At 47.3% G+C, this 24,938-nt stretch overlaps 1 protein-coding gene across 1 annotated transcript in view; it reads right to left on the bottom strand.

Moving 5' to 3' along the window:
- plcl1 (phospholipase C like 1) overlaps positions 1–24,938 on the bottom strand; it is a 62,042-nt gene that overhangs the window by 11,956 nt on the left and 25,148 nt on the right. The window contains 7 exon segments of the mRNA XM_053440031.1: positions 2,157–2,333; positions 3,422–3,787; positions 3,790–4,549; positions 5,095–5,486; positions 7,896–8,183; positions 8,285–8,572; positions 8,651–8,725. Of these exon segments, the coding sequence (XP_053296006.1) occupies positions 2,157–2,333; positions 3,422–3,787; positions 3,790–4,549; positions 5,095–5,486; positions 7,896–8,183; positions 8,285–8,572; positions 8,651–8,725 (2,346 nt within the window).

Genomic DNA, 24,938 nt, shown 5'->3' with positions numbered 1-24,938 from the left:
AGGCTTCACACGGACAGTGAGTGTCCACTCTTCCTCCTCCTGCTCCTCTTCCTCCTCATCCCTCTGATGAAACGAATGGAAAATACAAAAAGCTTATCATCGTAACACAGGTGTGAGTATATAATATTTAATAAGTTTCCAACAAACTCTGTTTTTTATCGGTTTGTGTTGCGTTTGTTCAGGTTGATGTGAACCTGTCGTTCAAAACTCACAAATCAAACCCCCGGCCCCGGAAGCTTGTTTCCTGTCGTTTCTTTGAAAATGAAATTGTCAGCAGATCCTTTGAGTCTTTGAATCTATTGAACTGAGGATGAGGTTTTCACTTTCCCTCCATTCATTTGTCTGAGCGTCACATGGTTCCCTGAAGGTTTCACTGAGTGTTACAGCCAGTTGAAGTTCTGCTCCTCGGCTGAACCACGATAAAGAAAGGTGCTGTCATATGAGATCCTGTTGAGATTAAGAATATAATCCTGCAGATGTGACACTTTTCTTATATCTGTGGTCACAGAAGCCAGAGGACTGAGATGTAGCTTGTCTCCTATTGGCTGAGCTTTGACACGTTCTCCACGGTGCAGGATGTTTGTTCTATCAGAAAACCGTGAGAGAGACGTTGTGAACGACTTCCTGTCACGACCTGATCTTTGTGTTTCTACAGCCGACGTCTGAACGGGCGAGGATCAGGGAACCTGTCGAGCTGACCAGGCTGAGTCGAGTGACTTTAGGATGAAAGCTTCATTTACCTTGTGTTATCAGTTTATTATTTAAAGTCAAAATCAAATGTCAGTTTTTCCTTCTTTGTCCTGAAGCATGAGAATTAAAAATAACAGTAAAAACAATAGAATCTGCTTGAACTAAAGTCCGAGACATTTTGTTTGAGAATGATGTATTCAGACTTAGATTCCTTTATGTCTTTACTTACTTTAAATATAATGATTTATGGGGCAATAAACCTGTGTGTGTGTGTGTGTAAGAGTTGTGAAGCTGTATATCATCCCTGTGTGTTTAACCCGATGTGTGTTCAGAACATGTGAGTGACTAACCAGGCAGATTTAAAAAGAGCTTTTAGAGATTTGTCCGAATCCAGCGTCACTCACGATGTGTTTTCTGATCTGATCTGAGGCCTGTCGGGCGAGACACTGCCAAAGCAAACGTGTGCGTCTCAGTGACACCGGCTCTTCACAAACCACAGAAGAGTTTAAACAAACACAGGAGAGAAGTGAGGTCAGCTGCAACTTCACAACTCGTCTGAATTTCCTCTCTCAGCCTCAGCTTTAAAGATTTGTCTGCACGTTCACAGATCTGTGCACAGGCCTGCAAATCAAAATACACTCAGAATGTGTGATAGATTAAGGGCCCCACAACACAAGAGAAACCTAAATGACACACACGTACACACACACACACACACAGTGCATGGTGTGATGTGACCACAGAGAACACATCAGTTGTGACAGCTTGTCATTACGGATCAACTTCACTGATTTAGGACTCGTCACTGACGGCTAACGGAGAAAAAGCCAAATGAGTGACACCTCAGTGGTTAAATCTCATCTGATATAATAGATTCAGTGCATCAGTGAGTCTGTTCATGAGAGGAACTCGTCTCCTCCAGTTAAACTCTCTGGGCTCCATCGTCCTGCACAAACTGAGAGAACTCAACAGAATCAGCTCCATCGTCCTCTTTCTCTTTCAAGTTAACGTCCACGTTCAGAAAAGTTAAATAAAAGCAGAGTGAGAGGAAATATGATGCTTTCTGGCTGCACATCAACAATCACTCTGCTTTTCAATTCAGGGAAATAATCTGAGATATTAGAGACGAGTTCAGACGTCTCCGGGAAGAAGAACACGAACACAAATCGTTTGAATTAGGAACTAATCATAAGTTCTGTCTATGAACAGGATTATTAGCAGGAGCTGTCAAGCGAGTTATTGCTTTTTTCAGTGTTTTTTATACAAAAAAACAAAACAAATTTAGCAAAGTTAATTAAACCTTTAAAATACTTGACCTATTTTCTACATTTTATTTTGTGCACAGTTTGAATCGTAGGATTTTGGATGTTTTCATATGTTCTAGATAAAAATCCAACTTGTGATTGATTGACAGCATCACTAGTACCTGTAAAGATATATAGAGATCAGTAAGTAAAGGTTCTGACCTGGAACTCGAAGGTCTCATCGAACAGCGGGTCGTCCTGGTTCTGAGCGGCGGTTCGAGTCCGCTGCTCGGCGCAGTCGGCCGGGACGCCGTGCAGCTCCAGGACCACGTAGGGGTCGATGACCTCTCCCTTCGCCCCCGAGCCCTGAGGCTTGGGCAGGTTGTGGGCGCTGATGACCTGCAGGGTGAGACACAGAGGATGAGTCACATGATAAAAGATATAAAATAAAAGTCTAAAAGGGAAAGAGGATTTGACATCAGGACGGCTCTGTCTTAAAACCAGACTCACATGGTCATATGTGCATTAAAAACACGTTTGTAATAATTCCTCCTGTTCACACTGAATCATCTGACGTCATAAATTCCCTGAAGGTTCCACTAACACGAGGCTTCAGGAATCTGAATCAAATCAAATCATCTGACTTCGACTTCTCCTGCTCGTATTTCCCTGGACAGCGTTTCCTCATTTCCAACATGAACAGAATGAGTCGGAGTCTGATGAACTTCCACTGATGAAGCCTGAAAATGAACTTTTAAATGCAGGGAAAATGTGATTTATCCAAAATAAATTATAGTGATGCATCAGTGTGGAATTTAATGACTCGACAGCAGCGGTTCTTAAAATAGGCGTCCACTCAGAAACACACATCTAAAATCTTTCCAAGACGTTTCTCTTGTTCTTTCACACAACTTAGTAGAAGATAAACAAAATAGTTTGTGTCTCATTATGTCTGCAGAATGTTGAAATGTGAGGAGTCGTGAGATGATTAATGAGAGCGACATGAATTATTATATAATTTTAACAGTTCCTGACTTGAAACCCTGTGGGAGGTGGAAGGAGAGATCTGAACTCACAACTTAAAAAGATGTGAAACACGACTAAACACACAGGTTCAACCAAGAAGCTTAAAAAGGCTCCAACAAGAGTTTAAAATGGTTTCTCTGAAAACACCTCAATCAGAGCTGCTGCTTCTGATTCGTCATGACTCACATTACTAAGGTGAATCATCTCATATCATTATGAATTATTAACTTTACTTTAAATTGTTCTTCTTCAATGTGGCCAAAATATTTAGTTTCAAGTAGCTTGAAATAAAAATACAAAAGTGAAATACACTTTGTACTTCATTGCAGTACTTGAGTACAATGAGGGATGATGACCGAGTTTCAGTTTTCATATGAGCACGTGACATGAGAAGTGTGTCCTTTAAATAATAATAACCTTTACTAATAAACTTTAAATCAGAAGTTGAGTCTGATGTTCACCTTGATGCGGAGCGTCTGGGGGGGAACCCCCGGGACACACCCCTGAGTGTGGGCGCTGAAGTACGACACCTCGTCCCTCATCACCGCCGGGCGCAGCACGTAGCCACACCCCCCGTTCTGCTGGAAGCGACCTCGGTGCAGGTCCAGCATGGCGCCGGGGGTCTGCTGGTTCAAGGCCACGAGCTGGACCCCTCCCTTCCAGTACCCCTGGGGGTTGGGGTTGCTGGAGTCCAGGCGCACCGAGCTGGGTCTCACCCGGGTCAAAGTGCGCTTTGTGAACATGACCAGGTCCTCCGGGCTCTCGCTGGTCAGCCGCCCGCCCTCTCCCTCCCCCAGGGAGCACAGGGTCCAGTAAGGCGGCTCGGGGGGGCAGCGGGGGTGCCGGGGGAGGAGGGGCTGCTGGGGGGGGACTGCTGCTGAGCGTGCTTGTGACTCCCCCTCTGGGCGTAGAAGCTGCGGCTGCCGCTCCGACCGATGACCACCAGGTCTGACAGCTCTTTGTGGAGACGCAGCTTCCGGGGTTGAGAGGGCGGAGGCACCACCAGGACCACGCCCAGTTCCTCCTCCCCGGGGATGGTCATTCTCCGCCCTGCCAACGGGCCTCCTCCTCCTATCTCCTCATCCTCCTCAGAGACCTCTCCGTCCGAGCCCTGCTGCTCCGGAGGCAGCTTCTTCCCCACGAGCAGGATGCGTCCCTTCAGCTGCTCGGGGGAGGGCAGGGTGGTGGCTCGCCCCCCCAGGCACACGGGCAGGGCCTCCGGCGTGAAGAGCCGGGAGCCGAACACCTTCTTCAGGTGCTGGGCCATCGTCCGCTGCTGGGCCGGAGAGCAGCGCTGGCACAGGTACACCAGCAGCGGGTACTGGGAGGTCAGGAAGGCGTACTTGTTCACCACCTCCAGAGCAGAGCGGATGGTCACAGGAGCATGGTGGTGATGGTGGTGGTGGTGGTGGTGATGGTGGCGGGGGACTTCTGGCCCGTAGTCCACCCCCAGCAGGGGCTCCCCCTCTGGGCCGTCGGTCACTCCCAGCTCCAGGCACCGACAGCCGGACTGCAGGGACTTGATCAGACCCCCGAGGTCGGCTCTGCCGTGGACCTGGTCCTCCAGCAGGTAGGAGCGGTACGAGGTGCTGAGCAGACACACACATCACAAAACAACACAATTAACATCCTGTCCTTTAAAATCTAATAGTTCTAATGGTATTTAGTGACAAATAGTATAAATTAAATTAAAGAAACATTTCAACATCCCAGAACAATTAAACATCTCACGTTCCCTGATCCTTGAATAGATTTTTAACAGAATAATAATGATAAAATATAAAATATGAATAGCTCTGCTTCAATCAATTGTAACAGCGACATTATATACATTAAATCATTTTTATTTGCACTTAATATTATGAATAATATACAGGCCTTTACCTATAATATAGTTTTTTGGGTGCTTTTACTTTGTGAATTCAACGCACCCTGAATCTATGTAACAATAACAATATGTTTTGTGGTTATTTTTTTCTTTTGAATCCTCGTTCCATGCACTTGAATGTAACTTGTCTGTTTTCCAGTTGTGTGTTCGTCAGTGCAGTTTGAAGGACGTGTGTCACTCCATGGTGCTGAGGGTGGAGCTTTTATTCTGAAGTGGACGGTGGCTGTGATTGGGCTGAAGACCCACCTGACGTAGTAGTGGGACAGCGGCAGGTTCATGTCCTGACACACCCCCAGGTGCTCCGGGTCCAGCAGCTGACACTCGGGCGACTGCAGGTAGCGAGCGAACCCGTCCAGACCCATCAGCCCCCGCTCGCGGCCCTGAGCCGAGGGCTCGTGGCGCCTCAGCAGCTCCCAGCAGCCCTCGGCCGTGGCCAGGGACAGACCCTGCTCCGTCTCCAGGAAGAGACGCAGGTCCTGGGGGTCCAGACACTCGCGGTCCTTGGACAGCTGCACCAGGAGGAAGTAGACGTCGGGCCGGGTGCAGAGCTCGCAGAAGGCCTCCTCGAACTCCTCCCGGGTCACATGGGAGGTCAGCTTCTCTTTGCTGCGCTGGATCTCCTTGAAACGCAGACGCACCTGAGAGAGGAGGAGGAGAGGGAGAGAGAGAGAGGAAGAGGGAGAGAGAGAGGGAGAGGGAGAGGGAGGAGGAGAGAGAGAGGGAGAGGGAGGAGGAGAGGGAGAGGGAGAGGGAGAGGGAGAGGGAGAGGGAGAGGGAGAGGGAGGAGGAGGAGGAGAGGGAGAGAGAGTGAGAGGGAGAGGGAGAGGGAGAGGGAGAGAGACAGAGAGGGACAGGGAGAGGGAGAGGAGAGGGAGGAGGAGGAGGAGAGGGAGAGGGGGAGGGAGAGGAAAGGGAGAGGGAGAGGGAGAGAGACAGAGAGGGAGGAGGAGAGGGAAGAGGAGAGGGAGAGGGAGAGGGAGAGAGACAGAGAGGGAGGAGGAGAGGGAAGAGGAGAGGGAGAGGGAGAGGGAGAGGGAGAGGGAGAGGGGGAGGGAGAGGGAGAGGGAGAGGAGAGGGAGAGGGAGAGGGAGAGGGAGGAGGAGAGGGAAGAGGAGAGGGAGAGGGAGAGGGAGAGGGGGAGGGACAGAGAGGGAGGAGGAGAGGGAGGAAGAGAGGAAGAGGGAGAGGGAGAGGGAGAGGGAGAGGAGAGGGAGAGGGAGAGGGAGAGAGACAGAGAGGGAGGAGGAGAGGGAAGATGAGAGGGAGAGGGAGAGGGGGAGGGAGAGGGAGAGGGAGGAGGAGAGGGAGAGGGAGGAGGAGAGGGAGGAGGAGAGGGAGGAGGAGAGGGAGAGGAGAGGGAGAGGGAAGAGGAGAGGGAGGAGGAGAGGGAGAGGGAGAGGGAGGAGGAGAGGGAGGAAGAGAGGAAGAGGGAGAGGGAGAGGGAGAGGGAGAGGGAGAGGGAGAGGAGAGGGAGAGGGAGAGGGAGAGGGAGAGAGACAGAGAGGGAGGAGGAGAGGGAAGATGAGAGGGAGAGGGAGAGGGGGAGGGAGAGGGAGGAGGAGAGGGAGAGGGAGGAGGAGAGGGAGGAGGAGAGGGAGAGGAGAGGGAGAGGGAAGAGGAGAGGGAGGAGGAGAGGGAGAGGGAGAGGGAGGAGGAGAGGGAGAGGGAGGAGGAGAGGGAGGAGGAGAGGGAGAGGAGAGGGAGAGGGAAGAGGAGAGGGAGGAGGAGAGGGAAGAGGAGAGGGAGAGGGAGAGGGAGAGGGAGGAGGAGAGGGAGAGGGGGAGGGAGAGGGAGGAGGAGAGGGAGAGGAGAGGGAGAGGGAGAGGGAGGGGGAGAGGGAAGAGGAGAGGGAGGAGGAGAGGGAGAGGGAAGAGGAGAGGGAGGAGGAGAGGGAGAGGGAGAGGGAAGAGGAGAGGGAGAGGGAGAGGGAGAGGGAGAGGGAAGAGGAGAGGGAGGAGGAGAGGGAGGAGGAGAGGGAGGAGGAGAGGGAGAGGGAAGAGGAGAGGGAGGAGGAGAGGGAGAGGGAGAGGGAAGAGGAGAGGGAGAGGGAGAGGGAGAGGGAGAGGGAGAGGGAAGAGGAGAGGGAGGAGGAGAGGGAGGAGGAGAGGGAGGACCGGATGATTAAACTTCAGTTATCTTGCTTCCATGAGGATATTGAAGTGACCCACATTAAACAACACAGTGTAATAACTTCTTCCCTCTCTCATCCCTCTCTCTCTCTCTCTCTCTCTCTCTCTCTCCTTCTTCTCTCACTCCACTCCCTCCTCTTCTCTCTGTTCTTTTATCTGCTTCTCAGCAGGGACAGCTTCTGATAGACGGCCCCCGTTTAGGATCCGGCCCCATGTTGGTGAAATTGGTCTAAATGTCACGTTCTCTTGTCTGATCGTCTCTTTTAACTCTTTGTGACATCGAGGAAGAGGAGAAGTAGAAAGTCACCGAGTAGAGCTGATACCTGCAGTCACCTCAAATCAAAACAGGTCTTACAGCTGAGGCCAGGGTACGTTTCACAGCTAGGAAAACAAGATGCTGGTTTTATTTATATTCTTACTTTGCTGTTCCTCCAGTTCACAAATGCTTCTCTGAGAATCAAGGGAAATAGAAAGTTATCTAAAAATGGAGGATCTCCCTGAGCCAAACCACTTCCTTCCGCCAAGTATTTGTGTTAATCCTGCTCAATAACAAACACATAACCTGCTCAGAGGTAAAAACTGACAGAAATGAACACTGCTGTCGGACAGAGAACAATTCAGAAGCTGTAAAAACCTGAAGAATGAGCTGGAAATCCCAATAAAGCTGTAAAACTGCAGAATTGTGTTATTTTCTGTGGATTCGTCACAACGAGCAAAAACTCTCACATCCAAATGGTCATGTGATCCATTGTTGATGCTGCTAAAATATTGATTTTAGCAGCTTGAGAGTAAAAAACAACAACATTTTACATAAATGGATTTGTGAAACTCTGCATCAGTTCAGTCTTCAGCCACAGCTGCATCGTTTTGCACATCAACATCTGCATGAAGCGAAACCCTGAGGAGTGATTTGCTCACCTTCGCCTCCCTGATGCCGGGACACAGTTTGCAGATGGTGGCGACCGCGACGTCCTCCGACACGATGCCGTAGCCGTCCTCGTCCACCTGGCCGAACTCCGCCGCCAGCCACTCGCTCCTCATCTTGCTGCCCAGGCTTCCATCCACCGCCACCACGCCTCCTTCCCCCAGGCCTCCTCCACCACCTCCCCCGGCCCCGCCGATCACAGACGGGTGGGCCAGCAGGTAGCGCAGGCCCGTCACCCAGATGTTGGCCACATCAGCAGACAGTGCAACCAGGTCCAGAGACTGTGGAGGAGGAGCAGATCATTACCATCACTGCGGGGGGGGAGGTTATCAGGAAGGAGCATCTCCTCCTCCTCCTCCTCCTCCTCCTCCTCCTCCCTCACCTGGTAGTCGTCTCCATGTATGATGGAGAAGGCTGCCTCCTCGGCCAGCTGCTCACACAGGGGCCCGTTGTGGAGGAAGGTCTCGGTGCTCTTCCCGGTGCGGACCTCCCGGACGCTGCTCACGTCCAGCCGGGCCCGCTCCCCGTCCTTCTTGGACGGCTCCCAGCGCAGGCAGCTCAGGTCCGGGTCCAGGGTGTAGAACCGGCAGTAGAGCCGGGAGTTGGGCCGGATCTTCTTCAGCTCACAGCCGCCCTGCATGAAGGCCAGGCAGTCGGCCGCGCTGCTCACCTGGGACCGAGCAACAACCGTTAGTATCCACGTTCAAATGCATAGTGTAGTTCTGTTCTGACCTCTGTTCTAATCCACCTTCTTCTCAGAGGGCATGCTGCTGAAGGACACCGTCTTCTTCCGGCCGCCGCCCACTTTCTGCACCGAGGGATCCTGGGAAAAGACAGAGGGACGGACGAGAGGTCAACACCAGGACAAGTGATTCTACATGTGAAGTTTGATATTTGATAAGATTCACAACATGGAAACTTCAACACAGACACAATATTTATATATAAATAAGCTTCTTACAATAACAACACTCCTCAGTCTGGAGCTTCCACAGTTTAAGTTTTCCACTGGGTTTTTATACAACTTATGATTTATTCTGTAAACTATGAAAATGTTTTAATGTCACATTCTTCTCATTCTGGGTTCCGACGTTAGAAACTTATAATAATGTGTAATAATCTGGTTTGGTTGTTTCTCCTCTGAATCTGGACAGAATCACTTTTACTCTCTGAAAGTATTTCCGCTCATCACTTCCTTATTTGGACGAGCAGGTTGATTCAAGTGGTTTCATAAACAGGGACAGAGGCCGTGGGAAGGTTTACTGTTAATTTAATACTTATCCCAAAAACTTTTATTTCACTTAAACCTGTGAAGAAAAGTGTGAACTTCAAGCGTTTGATATCGGTTTAATGTGGAGAACAGACTGAGGAAGGAGGCGATTTCACACATAAATAATAAAATTGGTGGTTTATTGATTCATTTCCTGGCAAAAAAGAAAAGGTGAATTTGTCACAAAACACTTGAAACAGAATAAAGTGCAACAACAAAGTCTCTGGTCACAGTGTAATGTGACCATGTATAAAAGTGAAGTTCGGTTTTTATTGGTTATGTGATGATATGAAAACGAGGTGAAACAGATGGACAGTTGAGACTGACTCGTGATTGGTCGACTGCAGAGACTCGGGCTCCAAATGACGTCACCAGTGCAAAATGGTTGCGTCTGTATCCAAGATAATTTGGCTTAACGTGTCAATATGACTGTGACATAATGAGTTTTGGTCAAAAGTAAAGAAAATGTGAATCCCCAGCTGCTGGACAGAGCTCAGCTCTCTGCCCTCAGCGCCAACGTGTCATTATGGTTCCAGCTCCGACCAGCGCGGCTCATTACCGAGCGCTGAAGAGCTGCTATCAGGGTCTTCATCAGCACTGAGGAAAACTAGGCTAACGTTGATGAAGCTGCAGAGTCAGAGGCAGGAAACACTGATCACAGGGAGTGAACATGCATATATAAGACTTCAGAACCCAGGAGAACCCATCAGAACCCATCAGAACCCATCAAAACCACCCAGAACCCGGGAGAACCCATCAGAGCCCATCAGAAACCACCAAAACCCATCAGAACCCATCAGAACCCATCAAAACCACTCAGAACCCGGGAGAACCCATCAAAACCACTCAGAACCCGGGAGAACCCATCAGAGCCCATCAGAACCCATCAGAACCCATCAGAACCCAGGAGAACCCATCAGAACCCAACCGGCTCGGTCAGGATCCACACTCTGATCTGTGACCTCAGCGAGTTTGACTGTGACATGATGGTTTAAGTTTGAATTAGAACAACGTGTTTCACACAGAGAGCAGAACACTGACGACACCATCGTCCCCCATCGTGGACCCGGAGCAGCGACCTGAACCCAGTGGACCCGGTCCACACTGTGGTTCCATCCTGAGAACAGCTCATCTATTGTTAATGTGCTGTTTACGTGCAGGTTGGATGTAAACAGTGACTCATGGAGTAAGGAGCCGCCTGCAGCCTCCAGGGGATCTGTGAGGAAAGCTGCTGTCGCTCACAGCTGATCTATTGTCCAGCAAATGAATTAACAAGGCCGGCTCCTGTCAGAGGCTCCATGTGACACCCTGGGCTCCTGCACGCTGACAACACACACACACACACACACACAAACACACACACACACACACTGCTCAGCGCCTCAATGAAATGTAATTAAATCTCCATGTCGCACTTCCCCAGCACCTGAATGCAGGTGCTTTCTAAACTCAGGGGAAACAGAGGGAACAGTATTACCACTGGTACACACACACAGACACACACACAGACACACACACACACACACAGGGCCAGAACCAATTGGCTGATTGTGAGGCAGCTAATAGTTGTCACAGGCTCCAGTAAACATGGAGGGTGGATTTGAGGCCCTCCAGACCTCGGCTCTGCTTCCTGAGGCTGCAGGTCAGGTTTCATCAGCAGGGACGACCTGTGACGCTCGGTGGGTCTGGAGCCACAGGTTCGATTCTGTAAACTACCGGCTCGAGGTGAGAAAGACACCAAAGCTTTAAAATCACAGATTCAATATCAAGTCATTTGAAAACGCCAGCAAGAACAACAATGGCCCCATCGACAGGTCAACGTAACTTATCTGCCTTCTTCAACCTTCACTGTCAAACAGCTTCATATAGATAAACATATATAAACATATATATATATATAACTTCAGTAAAATGTGTGAAAGCAGCTTTAAAGAAGTACAGTTACATACTTTTTACCTGTGATGGAGTATTTTTCACATCATAGTCTTATTTTTTAGTAAAGTAAAGAGTTTCGAACAAACGCCTCAGAAAACTTTATGCTCGAGGTCTTTTTTCAAGAAGAAGAAAATACGTTTTATTCTCAATCCATAAAAAACTCTTCTTTTCATTTTCTTTGGGACAAATTGTCGGAGAGGAAAACCAATCAGGAGACAAAGAGCAGGCCGATGATCAGGAGGAGAACGAGGAGCAGAGGGAGAGCTGGAAATCGTTGCCTCGTCCCGTTCGCTACACAAACACGTATTGATTTCCTATTCCAGCGCCTTCGAGTGCACAGACACACACAGTGAGGGGGGGGCACCGGCGCAGACAAGGGCCATTTGCTTGTTTCTCTTTATTCACTCAACTGTCCCACAAAATGTGTGTTTTACTAAGTTGGTCAGCGAGGAGGCGCCGGTCAGACGAGCTTAGAGAAAGCAGGTCAGCCCGTATTTAGGTGGACGCAGGCGGGGGGGGGGGGGGGGGGGGGTCACGCGTGTGTCCCTGGCTGAGCCACTGATGCCGTGAGGCGGCCTGGAAATTTGGGATGTTGTTGTCGTCACAGCCCCAGTGGAGGACACACAATGCCGTCCAGGAAACTACACACACATTCTCCTAAAGCTGTTAATGCAGCGCTCACAGGGCATCTATCAGGGATAATCCAGCCCCCCCCCCTCCCCTCTCCAGTTTGTTTTACTTCTACGCTCTCTAGCTGCAGATTTGATCATTCTACGCTCTCTAGCTGCAGATTTGATCATTCTGTCCATCACTGAGTCGCTGCCAGAGAGAGAGAGAGAGAGAGAGAGAGAGAGAGACAGAGAGAGAGAGAGAGAGCGAGAGATCCCAGTGCAGATGGAGAGATGGTGAAATGGGACCAGAAGCTGCAGGGGAAACAGAAGAGACACAGGAAAGGTCAGACGGGCAAATTAAGAGAGTGGGTTTGAAAAATGAAAGGACGTCCTTAAGTGGGGACGAGTGGACAAAAACCTGACCGTCAAAATAAAAGTGCAAAGGAGCGAAACGAATGAAAGAGCCGACGGGAGATGAAAAGACGAGATGCAACAAGTGGCGGCGCGGGGGGAGAGCGGAGCGCCGCGCAGAACAATGCGTGGCTGTGGTGAATGGACGGAGGGTGAAGTGGTCACCGCAGCTGCTCCTTCACTCAAACAGCAGAAACGTGCTTTACATGCACCACCACATCCAAGGGGCTTCATCATTTGACCCTGTGATGCACAGACGATACTAGAAACAGCTGGAACCACAGACGTGTCCACTTCCTCACGTCTGTGGTCTGGACGCCTTCGATACGAGAAGCTCACAGACGGACGCCTGCAGGAGAACGAGGGACAGGTCGATCCACGAGTCCTAATGCTAAGCTAAGCTAACTGGCGGCTGCTGCTAGCTTCATATAAACCATGTGATGAGACACAAAATTAATTCTTGGCAAGCAAACAAATACGTCATAAATCCCGCCTCCTCCATGTTAGCAGATGGGACATGTAAGAATGTAAGAAACAATAAGAATCTTGGCCTTTTAAAGATGGTTTCTGTCATTTCAGTGATGTTTGTGTGGAAGTTTGGTTTTAATTAGTTATTTGATGATATAAAAAGAATATGCATTCATTATAAAACTGGAGGTTATAGGTTATATAGGATGAAGTTCTTATCTTATTGCTTTACTATCATTTATAAATCTCACCTTTATACATTTCTGGTTATAATCAGAATGTTTTTCTCACAGTGTTGTAGTGTGACATAATAATTTAAAAAACATTTTTGATTATGTTCTAGTCAAAGGTCGCAGCAGAAACAAAGTTAGATTTGGTTTTAACACTCCGTGTGCTGGAGGCTCAGGTTTGACCTCATGGTGGCGCTGTGTCACTGCTTCCATAAGAGAGTTATGAACACGTGAGTTTATATCATCCCTGTTACGTGACCCTGGTTTTCCTTTCAGCGCTGCACAGGGAGTCACCTCATTCGTTCACTAAACAAACACGTATCGATTTCCAATATCCCCACAGCTCCCAGCATGTGACGCCTCGATGGGAGCTTCGTTCATTCATGAATCAGAAACACAAGCAGGAGAATGAAAGAAACAGACTGTGAGTAAAGATGGACGAAATGACGGCTCCCGCAGAGTGAAGCCAAAACATGAGGGTCGCCCTCTGGTGGCTGACTGCAGTACAGCTCGTAAATAGCTGTAGAGCTCATGAACCTCCTCCATGTTAGTGGAGGGGACTGGGACCAAAACTAGAAAATCAAAGTTCACGTCAATGATCTGATTCTTTAAGATGGTTTCTGTCATTTTAGGAAGTTCTTATTTTAAAACTGTTGTATGATCAAGTGTCTTTGATACGTTCGGTCAACAGAGTTAAATTCAGATTGATGCTCCAACAAACTTTAAAACCTGCCAGGTCCGGAACCTTCAGGTTCTTCAGCTTCAGTTCAATAAGCCTCAGAGGAAAAGGTTCTGTGACCAGACTGAAGCTGCCGGAGTGTGGGCGGCTTCTGAAAAGACTGATGGAGGTCGACTCAAGAGAAAAGCTTCTGGAAAACACTTGAAACACGGAGGGGAAGAAGAAAGTCACTGGTGAACTGGTTTGAGACAGAAGTAGTAGATAAACCCTGGAGATCACTCAGGAGTCCTGATTCTGTCTGTGCTGCAGAACACTTCAACAGTCTGTGACACACTGGACACAACTAAACAAACTTTACACTCAATGAAGCATCAATGTAAAAAATCTATTCACAACTGTGACAAAAAGTCGAACACACAAAGGCTCAGTCATCGACCTGTGGACTCTGTGTTTCCATCCATTGACCAACTTGTTTACACAACTTGGAAACCTTCTACGTAATGCTCACACACACACACACACACACACACACACACACACACCCCCACACACACACACACACACACACACACACATACACATGCACACAGATAAACACACTCAGACCAACACCTGGCAGTTGCATAAATCCAGTCCCAATCCGATCCCATGATCTGGCTAATGATCCCCCAGCACATTGGCAGTAGATTACCACAATAGATTACTGAGCCGCCGTCTGCATCCGCAGTCTTACAGCCGCTAATCCACAGAGAAGGACGGGTCCACTGTGTGTAACAGTCCACCCAGAGGCCCACAACACACACACACACACACACACAGTCACACACACACACACACACTCACACAGATGGCTGCCATTTACACTTCAGTTTAATTCTTTAATCATTTTGTTTGAAAGCTCTGTGGAACTCAGCCTTTCAGGATCCAGATCCTTGCAGCAGCTGTTGACGCAGTTCGGGTTCAGACTTGTGATCGTGGCTCGACCGTGTTTCCACATAAGACGTCGGGCTGCAGGACATGATCCCTTTACATGAAGGGAATAAAGATCCTTACATCTCCACGTGGAGTGTCCACAAGTCTGATCACATTTACACTAAACTTTGATTCTGATTCTTAATATTTCTCAGGATCTAAAAACTCACAGGAGAAACGAAGCCTTTTCAAATCACGACACAACTTTTGTTTCCTTCTCTGTGTGAGTCCTCGTCTTGTTTGTGTTTGTGTGTGTGTGTGTAATGTTCGTGTGTGTGTGTTTGTGTGTGTGTGTGTGTGTGTTTCTTCAGCCTGATTTACGGAACAAACAAGATAAAGATCTAATAACCAGGAAACCACGATGATTAATTGAAATCTGCGACCAGAAGTGTCTGTGTACGAGTCTGTAGGTCGAGAAAGTGTGTCTGGTGTGTGTGTGTGTGTGTGTTTTGTGTGTGTGTGTGCACTGTGCAGATATTGCCGTGCAGGCCCACAGTCTGTTGTCGTCTCATGAAAGGTGTGAACCCTGATTCCTGTGCTGCAGCTTGTTGCTTCCTGCACAGTGAAGCTTCAGCTCCGTGCAGCCGACACGTCACCTCACGTCTGATCTTTATAAAACATCAACGATCATTTCACAGCGATAAGAAACCACGACAATAATCTGCATCACGCCGGCCTCGTGCGACCTCTCACAAAGCCTCAGCCTTGAATTAACACAAATACAAAGTACGACAAAGATTTGTGTAACGTTCCCTCAAATATAAATCTGGGTAAATCTCACAAACATCCCTGTGACGTGTGTTATCTGTGATGAGTGAAGGAGTGAAGGAGTGAAGGGCTGAGCTGCAGGTTGAACTCCGGTGTCAGATCAGATGCATGTTCACACACGTCCTCTGGTTTCAGCTGGAACCTGGTTCCTCACAGGATCCTGGATTCTTGTGAGTGTCGAGTGTCAGCGAAGCTTCGGCCTCGTGCTGAGCTGATGATTGTGAAGGAGAGAAGGACTGATGGGGACCTTTCAATCAAAGCCCCTTCGCACCGCAGGCGCACACAGACACACACACACACACACACACAGACACACACACACACACAAAATCACACACCATTAACAGGCTCTAACTAGGCTCTGCTCTTCTACCCTCATAATGTATAATGAAGAGACTCTTGTCTGATTGCACACACACCCATACGCACACACAAAGACACACACATGCACACACAACAATGCCACTGATAAAGATTAGATGTGAGGTGCAGATTTAAATGTCTGAAATCAAGCTGCTTTCACACGTGAACTGGACTCAGCAGATATGTTCACCAGAGGAGGAGCACGCATGTGTGAACCGTGAGCGAGCGGGGGCGGGGGGGATGGGGGGGCTGGGGGGGGACTCGGGCACCAACATGTGGAGCTGCCGTCAGGTCCTAATAAAACACTGCATGTTTTGCAGGGGCCTAGTTTTTGCCTCGTGAAGCAGCAGCCGGTGTCAAAGCGTTGGACTGTCTCCACCCGTCCGGTGACAAACTGCACCTCCTGCAACACGCTGCACGTAAATTAAACCGCTGTGACACCAGAGGACGAAGCGAACGCACCCAGACGGACGGGACAGGACGTCCACCTCTCCTTCACGTCTAGACGAGGTTTCAGCTTCACCTGTTTAACCTCTAAATCTGCCTCCGCCTTTTCTCTCACTCCGTCTCTGCTGCTCATCTTCCCCTCTTCACCCTCCTCCTCCTCCGCCTCCTTTCTTTTATGCACCTTTCCTTCTTGATTACCGTTTCCTCTCTTGTCTCCCTGCCTCTCTCGCCCTTTTCCATCTCCTCCGTTCCCCTCTATCGTTTTATCCTGTCATCCCCACCCTCCTTCTCTCCGCTTCCATCCCTCCATCCGAGCGTTAGTGCTATCAAGGGAGGCCTGGAGGGGTCTTTAGGCCGGGGCCACCAGGGGCCCAATGACACACTTCCAGGTCAAGAGGACGCTTGTTATGTAACGGCTCAAAGCTTCTCGTCTTCTCTGGTGGGGCTGTGACCGGTATCCACTCAGACATGCAGATATAAACACAAACACTAGAGGGAGAGACAGAGAGAGAGAGAGACAGAGGAGGAAGGGAAGATTAAGCTTGAATGAGATCAAGAGGGAGAAGAGAACGAGGGAGAAGCACCAGAAGGAAAAAAGAGAGAGAGAGAGAGAGGAGGCATAGACGGGCAGGGATGGAGGATTGAGAGAGGAGATGAGAGAAATGGAGAGTGGATGATAGAAGGAAAATAAATTTGAATAGGTTGGGCAAACATCTGAGTTTTCTCCTCCTGTTCTAAAGAGGAGGAGGAGATGGAGGGATGGAGGGATGGAGAAGGAGGGATGGAGGGATGGAGGGCAGCCCTGCACACTTCTGAAAAGAAGATGTTCAGTTAATGGCTTGATGAATCTTTCAGAGAGGAGGGGTGGGAGTGGGAGCTATTAAAAGCTATTAAACCTCAACAGTGAATCTCAGGTGTTTAATATTGACTCATAAGAAAGACATGATCTTTCTTATGAACATGATGAATGGAGGGAAAGTGTGTGTGTGTGTGTGTGTGTATGGGTTTCTGATGGTTCCACACATCTTCCAGTTCTGTTCTCATGGAAAGCTCAAAGCTTCAGAACTGGTTTTATTCTTCTGAGCTTCACTTTCACCACAGAGCTCCTCAGAGAGCTCCTGGGTCCTAATGGTCGGTTCTGGTCCACAAACACAATTAGCTTTTACTGGCAACGTCCACACAATTCAGTGTGTGGACGCACAGGATGCACACAACACAATGCATCAGAGCACTTGTGTTAATAGGAGATTTGTTTTTACATTTTAAATAAAAAGCTAACATGGCTGAAAACACATTTTCACTTTGCCATCATGGAATAACAGACGTGGACTAATTGGTTATTTTACCCAAACAATTAAATCCTCAACAGTAAACAGAAACATGAAAGGGTCTGACGCCACACACACACACACACACACACACACACACAGACACACACCTACATGCACTCTGCTGCTCTTATGTTTCCATTTTCAATATGATTTCTGCCGCTGCCATGGCGACCTCAGGTGAAGGACACATGATGTCATAATGACGAGTCATCATCTCCACGGTCTCATTTCATCCTGAGCAACTGAGGAAGGAGAGGAGACAAGAAACAAGTGTGTGTGTGTGTGTGTTACTTTGAATGTGTGTGTCTCTGTACAACCCTGACACCCATTTCCTGTGTGAGGGCCTGAGCCTCAGAGGGTTTCCGTGAAGCACCGTGGGTTCGATCTCCACTAATCTGTGAACTTTGATGCTGCAGCAGAAGAATCTCCGTCCTGAAATGTCTCCGTCCCGTCGGCTCGGTCCAGCTCTGCCCTCGCGTCGGTTCCCAGACATGTGGAATGTCACAGTGTACGGACAAGCCGCTGTGTGTGTGTGTGTGTGTGTGTGTGTTTGTGTGTGTGGGTCATTTTAAAAATACGCAGATGAAATATTCTCACGAGCTTTCGGACTCAGATTCATTTGTTTGTGACATAAGATTAAAATTCAACAAGAGACTTTACGGAGTAAAGTTCAATCGGTTTGTCGGCCAACGGGAAAAAAAATAATAATCTGATAATACAATAATCATTAAAGCTGGAAAACATCACAAGCAGTTCATGAAGCTGACGTTTTCCAGCTGCAGGGATTTCACTGCACTTCTAGAACACACTTAATATTTCCGGCTGTTGCAGCCTTGGTTCTTTGGACTTTTGCGGAGAAGTGAATTAATCAAGAAAACAATCCACAGATTAATTAATGCGGGTGAATCTCAGCATAACTTTGGTGAACTCTGACCCCAGATTCCCAAATGAATTGATGCTGATTCTTGTTCTTTTACTTAAATGCCCATTGGGGCGATAAACTCTGACATGAAATGGTTATAAAAGCAATCAGATAATAATATGAAGACCTGAGTGAAGACCCAGGAACATGTGATCACAGCACCAGGTGCACAGAGCAGTTCTCAGAGCTCTGACACAAACAGCTCAGGGATTTATGGTCACATGAAGCCGGCGGATAAAGAACCACACAAGGTCAGACAGGGAACCAGCTGCCCTCGGTGCACAGCCCACAGCTCGGCTGCTCTGACCCGACGCTGCTTCAAAATCAGATTTCAAACCAACACGGGCAACGACATCAAATTACTGCTCTCGTTTGGATTTTTAGGATTAATCCTCAGATAAAAGTTCGAGCGTCGCGTGTGTCTGCAGAGAGTTCAGAGTTTCTATTCTTTAAATCAGCGCAGAGTGAGACAGATGGAGAGAGAGAGAGAGAGAAAGATGAGATTCAGTAGAACTGACATGAAACAACAGGACTTCATTACATCTGAGGCATTAGGAGCCATGAGAGGAAAAAGGGAAGCTGCTCTGTAAACACTGAGGAACACATCAACCCGGGCGTGGGAGAGGGAGGAGAGAGAGCGTCTGACTTCTAGGAACAAAACACTGTTTCACTTTGTCTTCTCCACATCATCTTAACTATGGTCACAGAGCGAGGCTGAGGAGAGAGGGAGAGGAGGAGGGAGGGAGAGGAGAGAGGGAGGACGACCTTTACTGCTCCTCAGATAGAAGAGGGGGGGGGCGGCCTTGAGATAGACGAAGAGAAACAGGGAGCAGCTGGACTGGAGAACATGTAACAACTCTGAGCCTCTTGTCTGAGGAGGAAAGCACGACCATGTTTTATCACTGCAGCGTCAACACGGCCCGGTTCACACAACAGGATTCTGATAAAGTCATAATGTGCTCAATGTTTTCAGTGATTTCTTCAGACGAAGGTTTTCTGCTCTAATCACTTTTATCCTTTTCCCCAAATGTGCAAGTTGTTCCCTTGTTGGGTTGTTGCAGGTGCAAACACAGTAATTCACTAATCTCAGTTAATACATTTATATATTTAACTAAATATCCTCTGGCTTGAAAACCATTAGAAACTGTTCAGCCGGAGAAACTCAAATCATTAGAATAAAATACAAAATTGTGATTGTGCCAATAATTCATAGTTTCAGCTTCAGGCTGCGTCCACATGAATATATTTCAGTTTTTAAATCTTCATAGTTTCACGTCCACACACAACCCCCGACCGATAAAACATACTGATGTAGTATTTCACTCACATCTGTGTTTATGTTTGACGATAATATGAAAACTTTATAATGTGTGGATTCATGTTTATATTTTACGTTGTATTTGTGTTTTCTTTTTATTTATAGTTTAATATAATCAAGTTTATGGTTAAACTTGATCATATCAAGCATTAAATACATTTCTTAGTCATCAGGGTTTGATAACGACATCTTAGGAATCATTGGATTATGTGTTTTACTAATACATATGCAAATTGTGTCCTAATATCATATCAATATCTTATCCCCTCTAGAGATTTAGTCCCTAAAATCCTTCAGAGTTTGAAAACTTTATACATTTTTAGAAGCAGACACCTACATCTGCTTCCTGATTGGTTCTCCTCAGTCACACCTCTTCTCCCGTGAAGTGTTTTCTAATCATAACTGTCGGTGTCAGATCCTCTTTGTCGTTGTGAATTCACAGTTTTCTCCACTTTGTTGTGTCTCATTTGTTTCACAGTGATAACGGGGGCGGAGCTAAAAGCTGCAGCAGGACATTTCACTCTCATTCATCTCTACACAAACACAAAATAAACACAACTTTTAATACTTAAGAATGAAGGAAAAACCCACAAAATAAGTAACAACAATCCGTTTACATTTTCTACCATATTGTGTCGAAGGAAAGAAATCTAATTTTTCTTCAATGTTCTGAGAGAAACTGTGTGTGTGTGTGTGTGTGTGTCTGTGTGTGTGTGTGTGAGTCTGATGTAAACGGCTGAAGCCTCTGGTTCTTATGTAAGCGGCGAGCGGAGCCAAAATGTCAGCTGATTGTATATTCATAATGATTTATCAGGTCATATCCGCAGCTGTCAACAAAAGCTCCAGCCTCCATTGTGAATCTGAAAAAAAAAAAATCTCACTCCCACGACCGTTCACACTCCTCCACTTCTAACACCTACTCAATAAATAGAACTACAGACTTTAAAATAACATCCAGACCGAACAACACTGTTACACAACGACTACACAATCAAAATGTGGAAATGTTCATTCCTCTGCTCACTGTGTTTCCTGAGTCGTGATTTGATTCTGATGTGGATTAGAAAAAACTATTATTTCACTAAATGACTCACATGTGATTTCACTTTATCAGGCAGGTGTTTTATAATCAACTCAAATCAATCAAATCTCTAATTTAGTTTAAATAAATGTTTACAAGTACACAAGCTTCTATATAAAACAATAAATATACTCAGGGTTTCATCACAGAGGTAATTTAGAGAGGCAGAAGATGACGTTGGTGCCACCCACTGATGAACAGAACTGGGAAGAAGTAATTATAATAAGCAACTTAACATGTGAGTCATGATTATAATAATATTAAAAACTGAGTGCAGGTCTGTTTTGATTAGTTTTAATCAAGTCGTTTAAAATCTTCTGTGTTTAATGGAGAAAAACAACTTCATGAATAAAGATTCACACAAAACGCTGCAGCGACTTCCACGGATGTTGATTTTCTGTGTTAACATCTGACACCAGGTGAGTTCACAGACGTTTATCTGAACTCACAGACCTGAGATCTGTTTCCTCTCTTTCAATTAGAGATAATCACGCTGCAGAGGTGGTTCTCTTTGTGCTGTGAACAAAAAACTTCCTGCTGTTGAATAACCAGAGAGAATATGAACCCAGCAGTAAATCTGCACGTCACCATATAAAGTCATAAAAACCAGAAGAGCTGCCGAGTTAGAGGAGCTCGGCCTTGACTCCTTCTTTGTGACTGATGAGCGACATGAGGAATGTGAGACGCTCCCTCCTCGCCCCCTGAGTGGAGCTCAGGTTGGAGTTTGAGGTCTCAGGGAACGAGGAACATTCTAATCGAGCAAAACACGAGAACATTCTCCAGGTGAAGGTCGTTTCTCCACAGAAAAACAAGTCTTTGAACACAACACATCCAGTTAGAACATGAGGCGTTCAGGGACACCACGCTAACTGAGCGCTACAGTTGTTTAATGCCGTGATGTGTGTGTGTGTGTGTGGGGGGGGGGGGGGGGTCTGACGCTGTGTCATCGTTTCCTCTCAGGACCTGAAAGCATGACAGTGCAATTTGTGCTCCACTGGATTAAATTAAAAGGAGGCGATGCTAATCAAGCAGATTTGAGTTAATCATCTTTTCAGTTAATCTCCCTGTGCAGAGAGAATCTGGATGGATCTGCACCCCCCCCCCCCACCCCCACCCCCACCACCACCACCAACTGCATCATGTGACAAGTCACAGTGATGCACTGGGGGGGGGGATGGCGTGGAGGGAGGGATGAGGAGAGGGGGGGTGGCAGCAGAGGAGGCAGGAGGTGATGGACAAAGTGACGGTGGAGAATAGATGGGTGGTAAGACCGAGACAAGAGGGGTGGGGGGGGGGGGGGGGTGCTGCCAGCAAGAAACAGATTATGATAAATGTCAGTCTATTATTGCCTGAATAGAATTCAGGACAGCGGAGGGGTGAGGAGGGGGAGACAGGGGGGAGGAGAGGAGGTGGGCTCGAGGTTAGTGGAGCGGTGGGTTCTGAAGTGCGACATGAAATACTGACACACACACACACACACACACACACACGCACACTGACACACACTCAGGCTGTCGGCCCTGGTCAGCGGAGGCCACATCGTGTTGTGTTGTCTCAGCAGGACGAAGAATTCATGACGACTCTGCTGCTTTAATATCAACAGAGCATCAACAGAGCTTCATTATGAACTCCAGCCAGAGGCCCAGAGCAGCTCCACGTGCAGGTCAACGCTCTGTGTGACAGAGAGGTAAGTTACCTTGAATTAAACTGTGGATCATGTAAGTAAACATGTCAACAACATAAACAAAATATTTTAAACGATAAATTATTAAATATTAAAAGTTAAATGGACGTTTCCCCTAAAGACAAGCAGAAGTCTTATCAGGAAATACAAAATGATGGACGTTCAAACTTTAAAAATATGAGATGCAAAACAGAGATGCAAACACGAAAGAGAAGAGGAACTAGCATGTACACAAATGGAGATTGTGTGTGTGTGTGTGTGTGTGTGTGTGTGTGTGTCTGTGTGTGTGTGTGTGTGTGAGAGAGCTAAGAATAGACAGGAAAAAGTGAAAGTAAGAGTGAGAAGAGCAGGAGAAGACAGAAGCAGTGTCCAGCTGTGAGTGTCTCACCCGCTCCCAGCATGTGCTAACTGCAGGATGGTGTGTGTCTGTGTGTGTGTGTGTGTGTGCATGTGTGTGTGTGTGTGTGTTTTTTTTACAGAAGTGTGGACCATCTCAGCACTAAACCATCTTCTTTAACAAGTGTTGTCTTCAGCCTCAAACAGCTGTTGGAGGGTTGAGACCTGGTTCTGAGGAGAATTTGGGTTTTAAATGGTGAAGGAGTCACTTTCTGACAAAGGGTCCTCACAACATCAGCAGGACATGAGTGTGTGTCTGTGTGGGTATGTGTGTGCCAGGGTGCAAACAGGAGCAAGCATACACAAACCGAACACACACACACACACACACACACACACACACACACACAATATGAAACGCTATTGTTTGTTTGGTCTCCTTGAAAAAAAAACATTACATAATATAATCTTCTTATGTAACTGAAGTCACCACACGTATGTCCGCACGCACGCACAGACACACAACTGTTCAAACAAATACACACGAGAGGCCGAGGCAGGATACAAGGTCACACCCGTGTAGCGCACACGTAAACACACACAAACATGCAGTTCAAAATAAACAGACACACATCCACTTCGCCCTCATTCATTCATTTATGCAATTTGCACAGTACAGTAAGCAAAGGGACACACACACACACACACGTAGTATACAAACACAGAGGGTGAACTGTGTGTGTGTGTGTGTCTGTGTGTGTCTGTGTGTGTGTGTGTGTGTATGTGTGTGTCTAAGTGTGTGTGTGTGTGTGCTTTATAGAGCAGCATGGGAATGTTATCTGCTCAGTTTAAATTCCCACACACAGACACACACACACACACACACACACTATGGAAGTGAAACGTCTGCAGTCAAATCTATTTTTGCAGTTGAACATTTTGAGTGAGTGTTGATTTTTATTTTGAGCACAGAAAACAAATATCAACAGATGTTGAGCTCAGCAGACAAATTCTGTCTCATCGTTAAAACTCCAATCGCACAAAACAGGTGGATCCTTCTCGGGGAAACCTTTCCCAGGATTCATTGCACTTTGGTGACAAACGTTTTTTTTTTCAAATCAACAACTACAAACACATCTGGAGGTCAGTCAGTCTATAGGAGGTGTCGGGGGAGGGGGGGGGGGGTGCTTCGTTGCTATAGAAGGACGCCGGTCAGATTTAAACTCTGAGACAAATGACTAAAGTTTCCTGTTCTCACAATGTGCTGATAAAAGTTCTGTAACGATACAGCACTTACATGTGAAACACACACACACACACACACACACACACACACACACACACACACACTTCGTGGCGTCCTACATACAAGCCATCACTGCTATTTGTCACCACGACCTGCTACCAAGTTCAAACTCATTAGCTGCACGTATCACATCCAACACACACCTTCTTCTTTTCAACACAATGACATTCATCTCTGCTCTGTCTCACACACACACACACACGCACACACAAACACACACAGAGCCACCGATAACACTATATATAGACCATAATGTTCCATCTCCTTTAACACAGGCCCAGTCTCACAGGAAATCCTATATGACTTTCTACATCTCACTTCCTCCAACACACTCACAATGTGTTGGATGGATATTTGTCATATAAGTGCACACACACGCACACACACACATGCACACACACAATCACACACATGCATATTTATAGACACAGCCTCTGTAATAAACTAACTCACAGTCTGGTGTCATTATCTAACAGCGTGTGCGTGTGTGCGTCTGTGTGTGTGTGTGTGTGTGTGTGTGTGTGTGTGTGTGCATGTGTGCGTCTGTGTTGAGGGTTTAAAAGTGTTCATATAAGCGTCTCCATGGAGACCCCGAGTCTCCATCTGACAGTTTTACATCAGCTCCAGACGTCCTGATTGGATGAGATTGTTTCATGATTAATAAAACAAATGTGAAAGCACAGATTCTGAAAACTGACTCATTTCATGACCGAGCACGTGAAGCAGGAAGTCGTCTCTGAACAGGAACATGTGACATGACGCTGGAGCAGCAGAGGAGCTGGTCCCAGTTTCCAATGTGCGTTGAGGTCACGTGACACGAGGCAGTTCTGGAAAACGATATTTTTACCCAGCATGCATTGAGTTATGTCAGAGAGCCACAGTCGGTTGACCCTGCTGCTTTTAA

Source organism: Pleuronectes platessa, chromosome 14 (assembly GCF_947347685.1).
Source record: "Pleuronectes platessa chromosome 14, fPlePla1.1, whole genome shotgun sequence".
NCBI classification, from domain to species: Eukaryota; Metazoa; Chordata; class Actinopteri; order Pleuronectiformes; family Pleuronectidae; genus Pleuronectes; species Pleuronectes platessa.
Note: the sequence above shows the minus strand (reverse complement) of the source record. Positions and strands in the feature narration are given on the sequence as shown.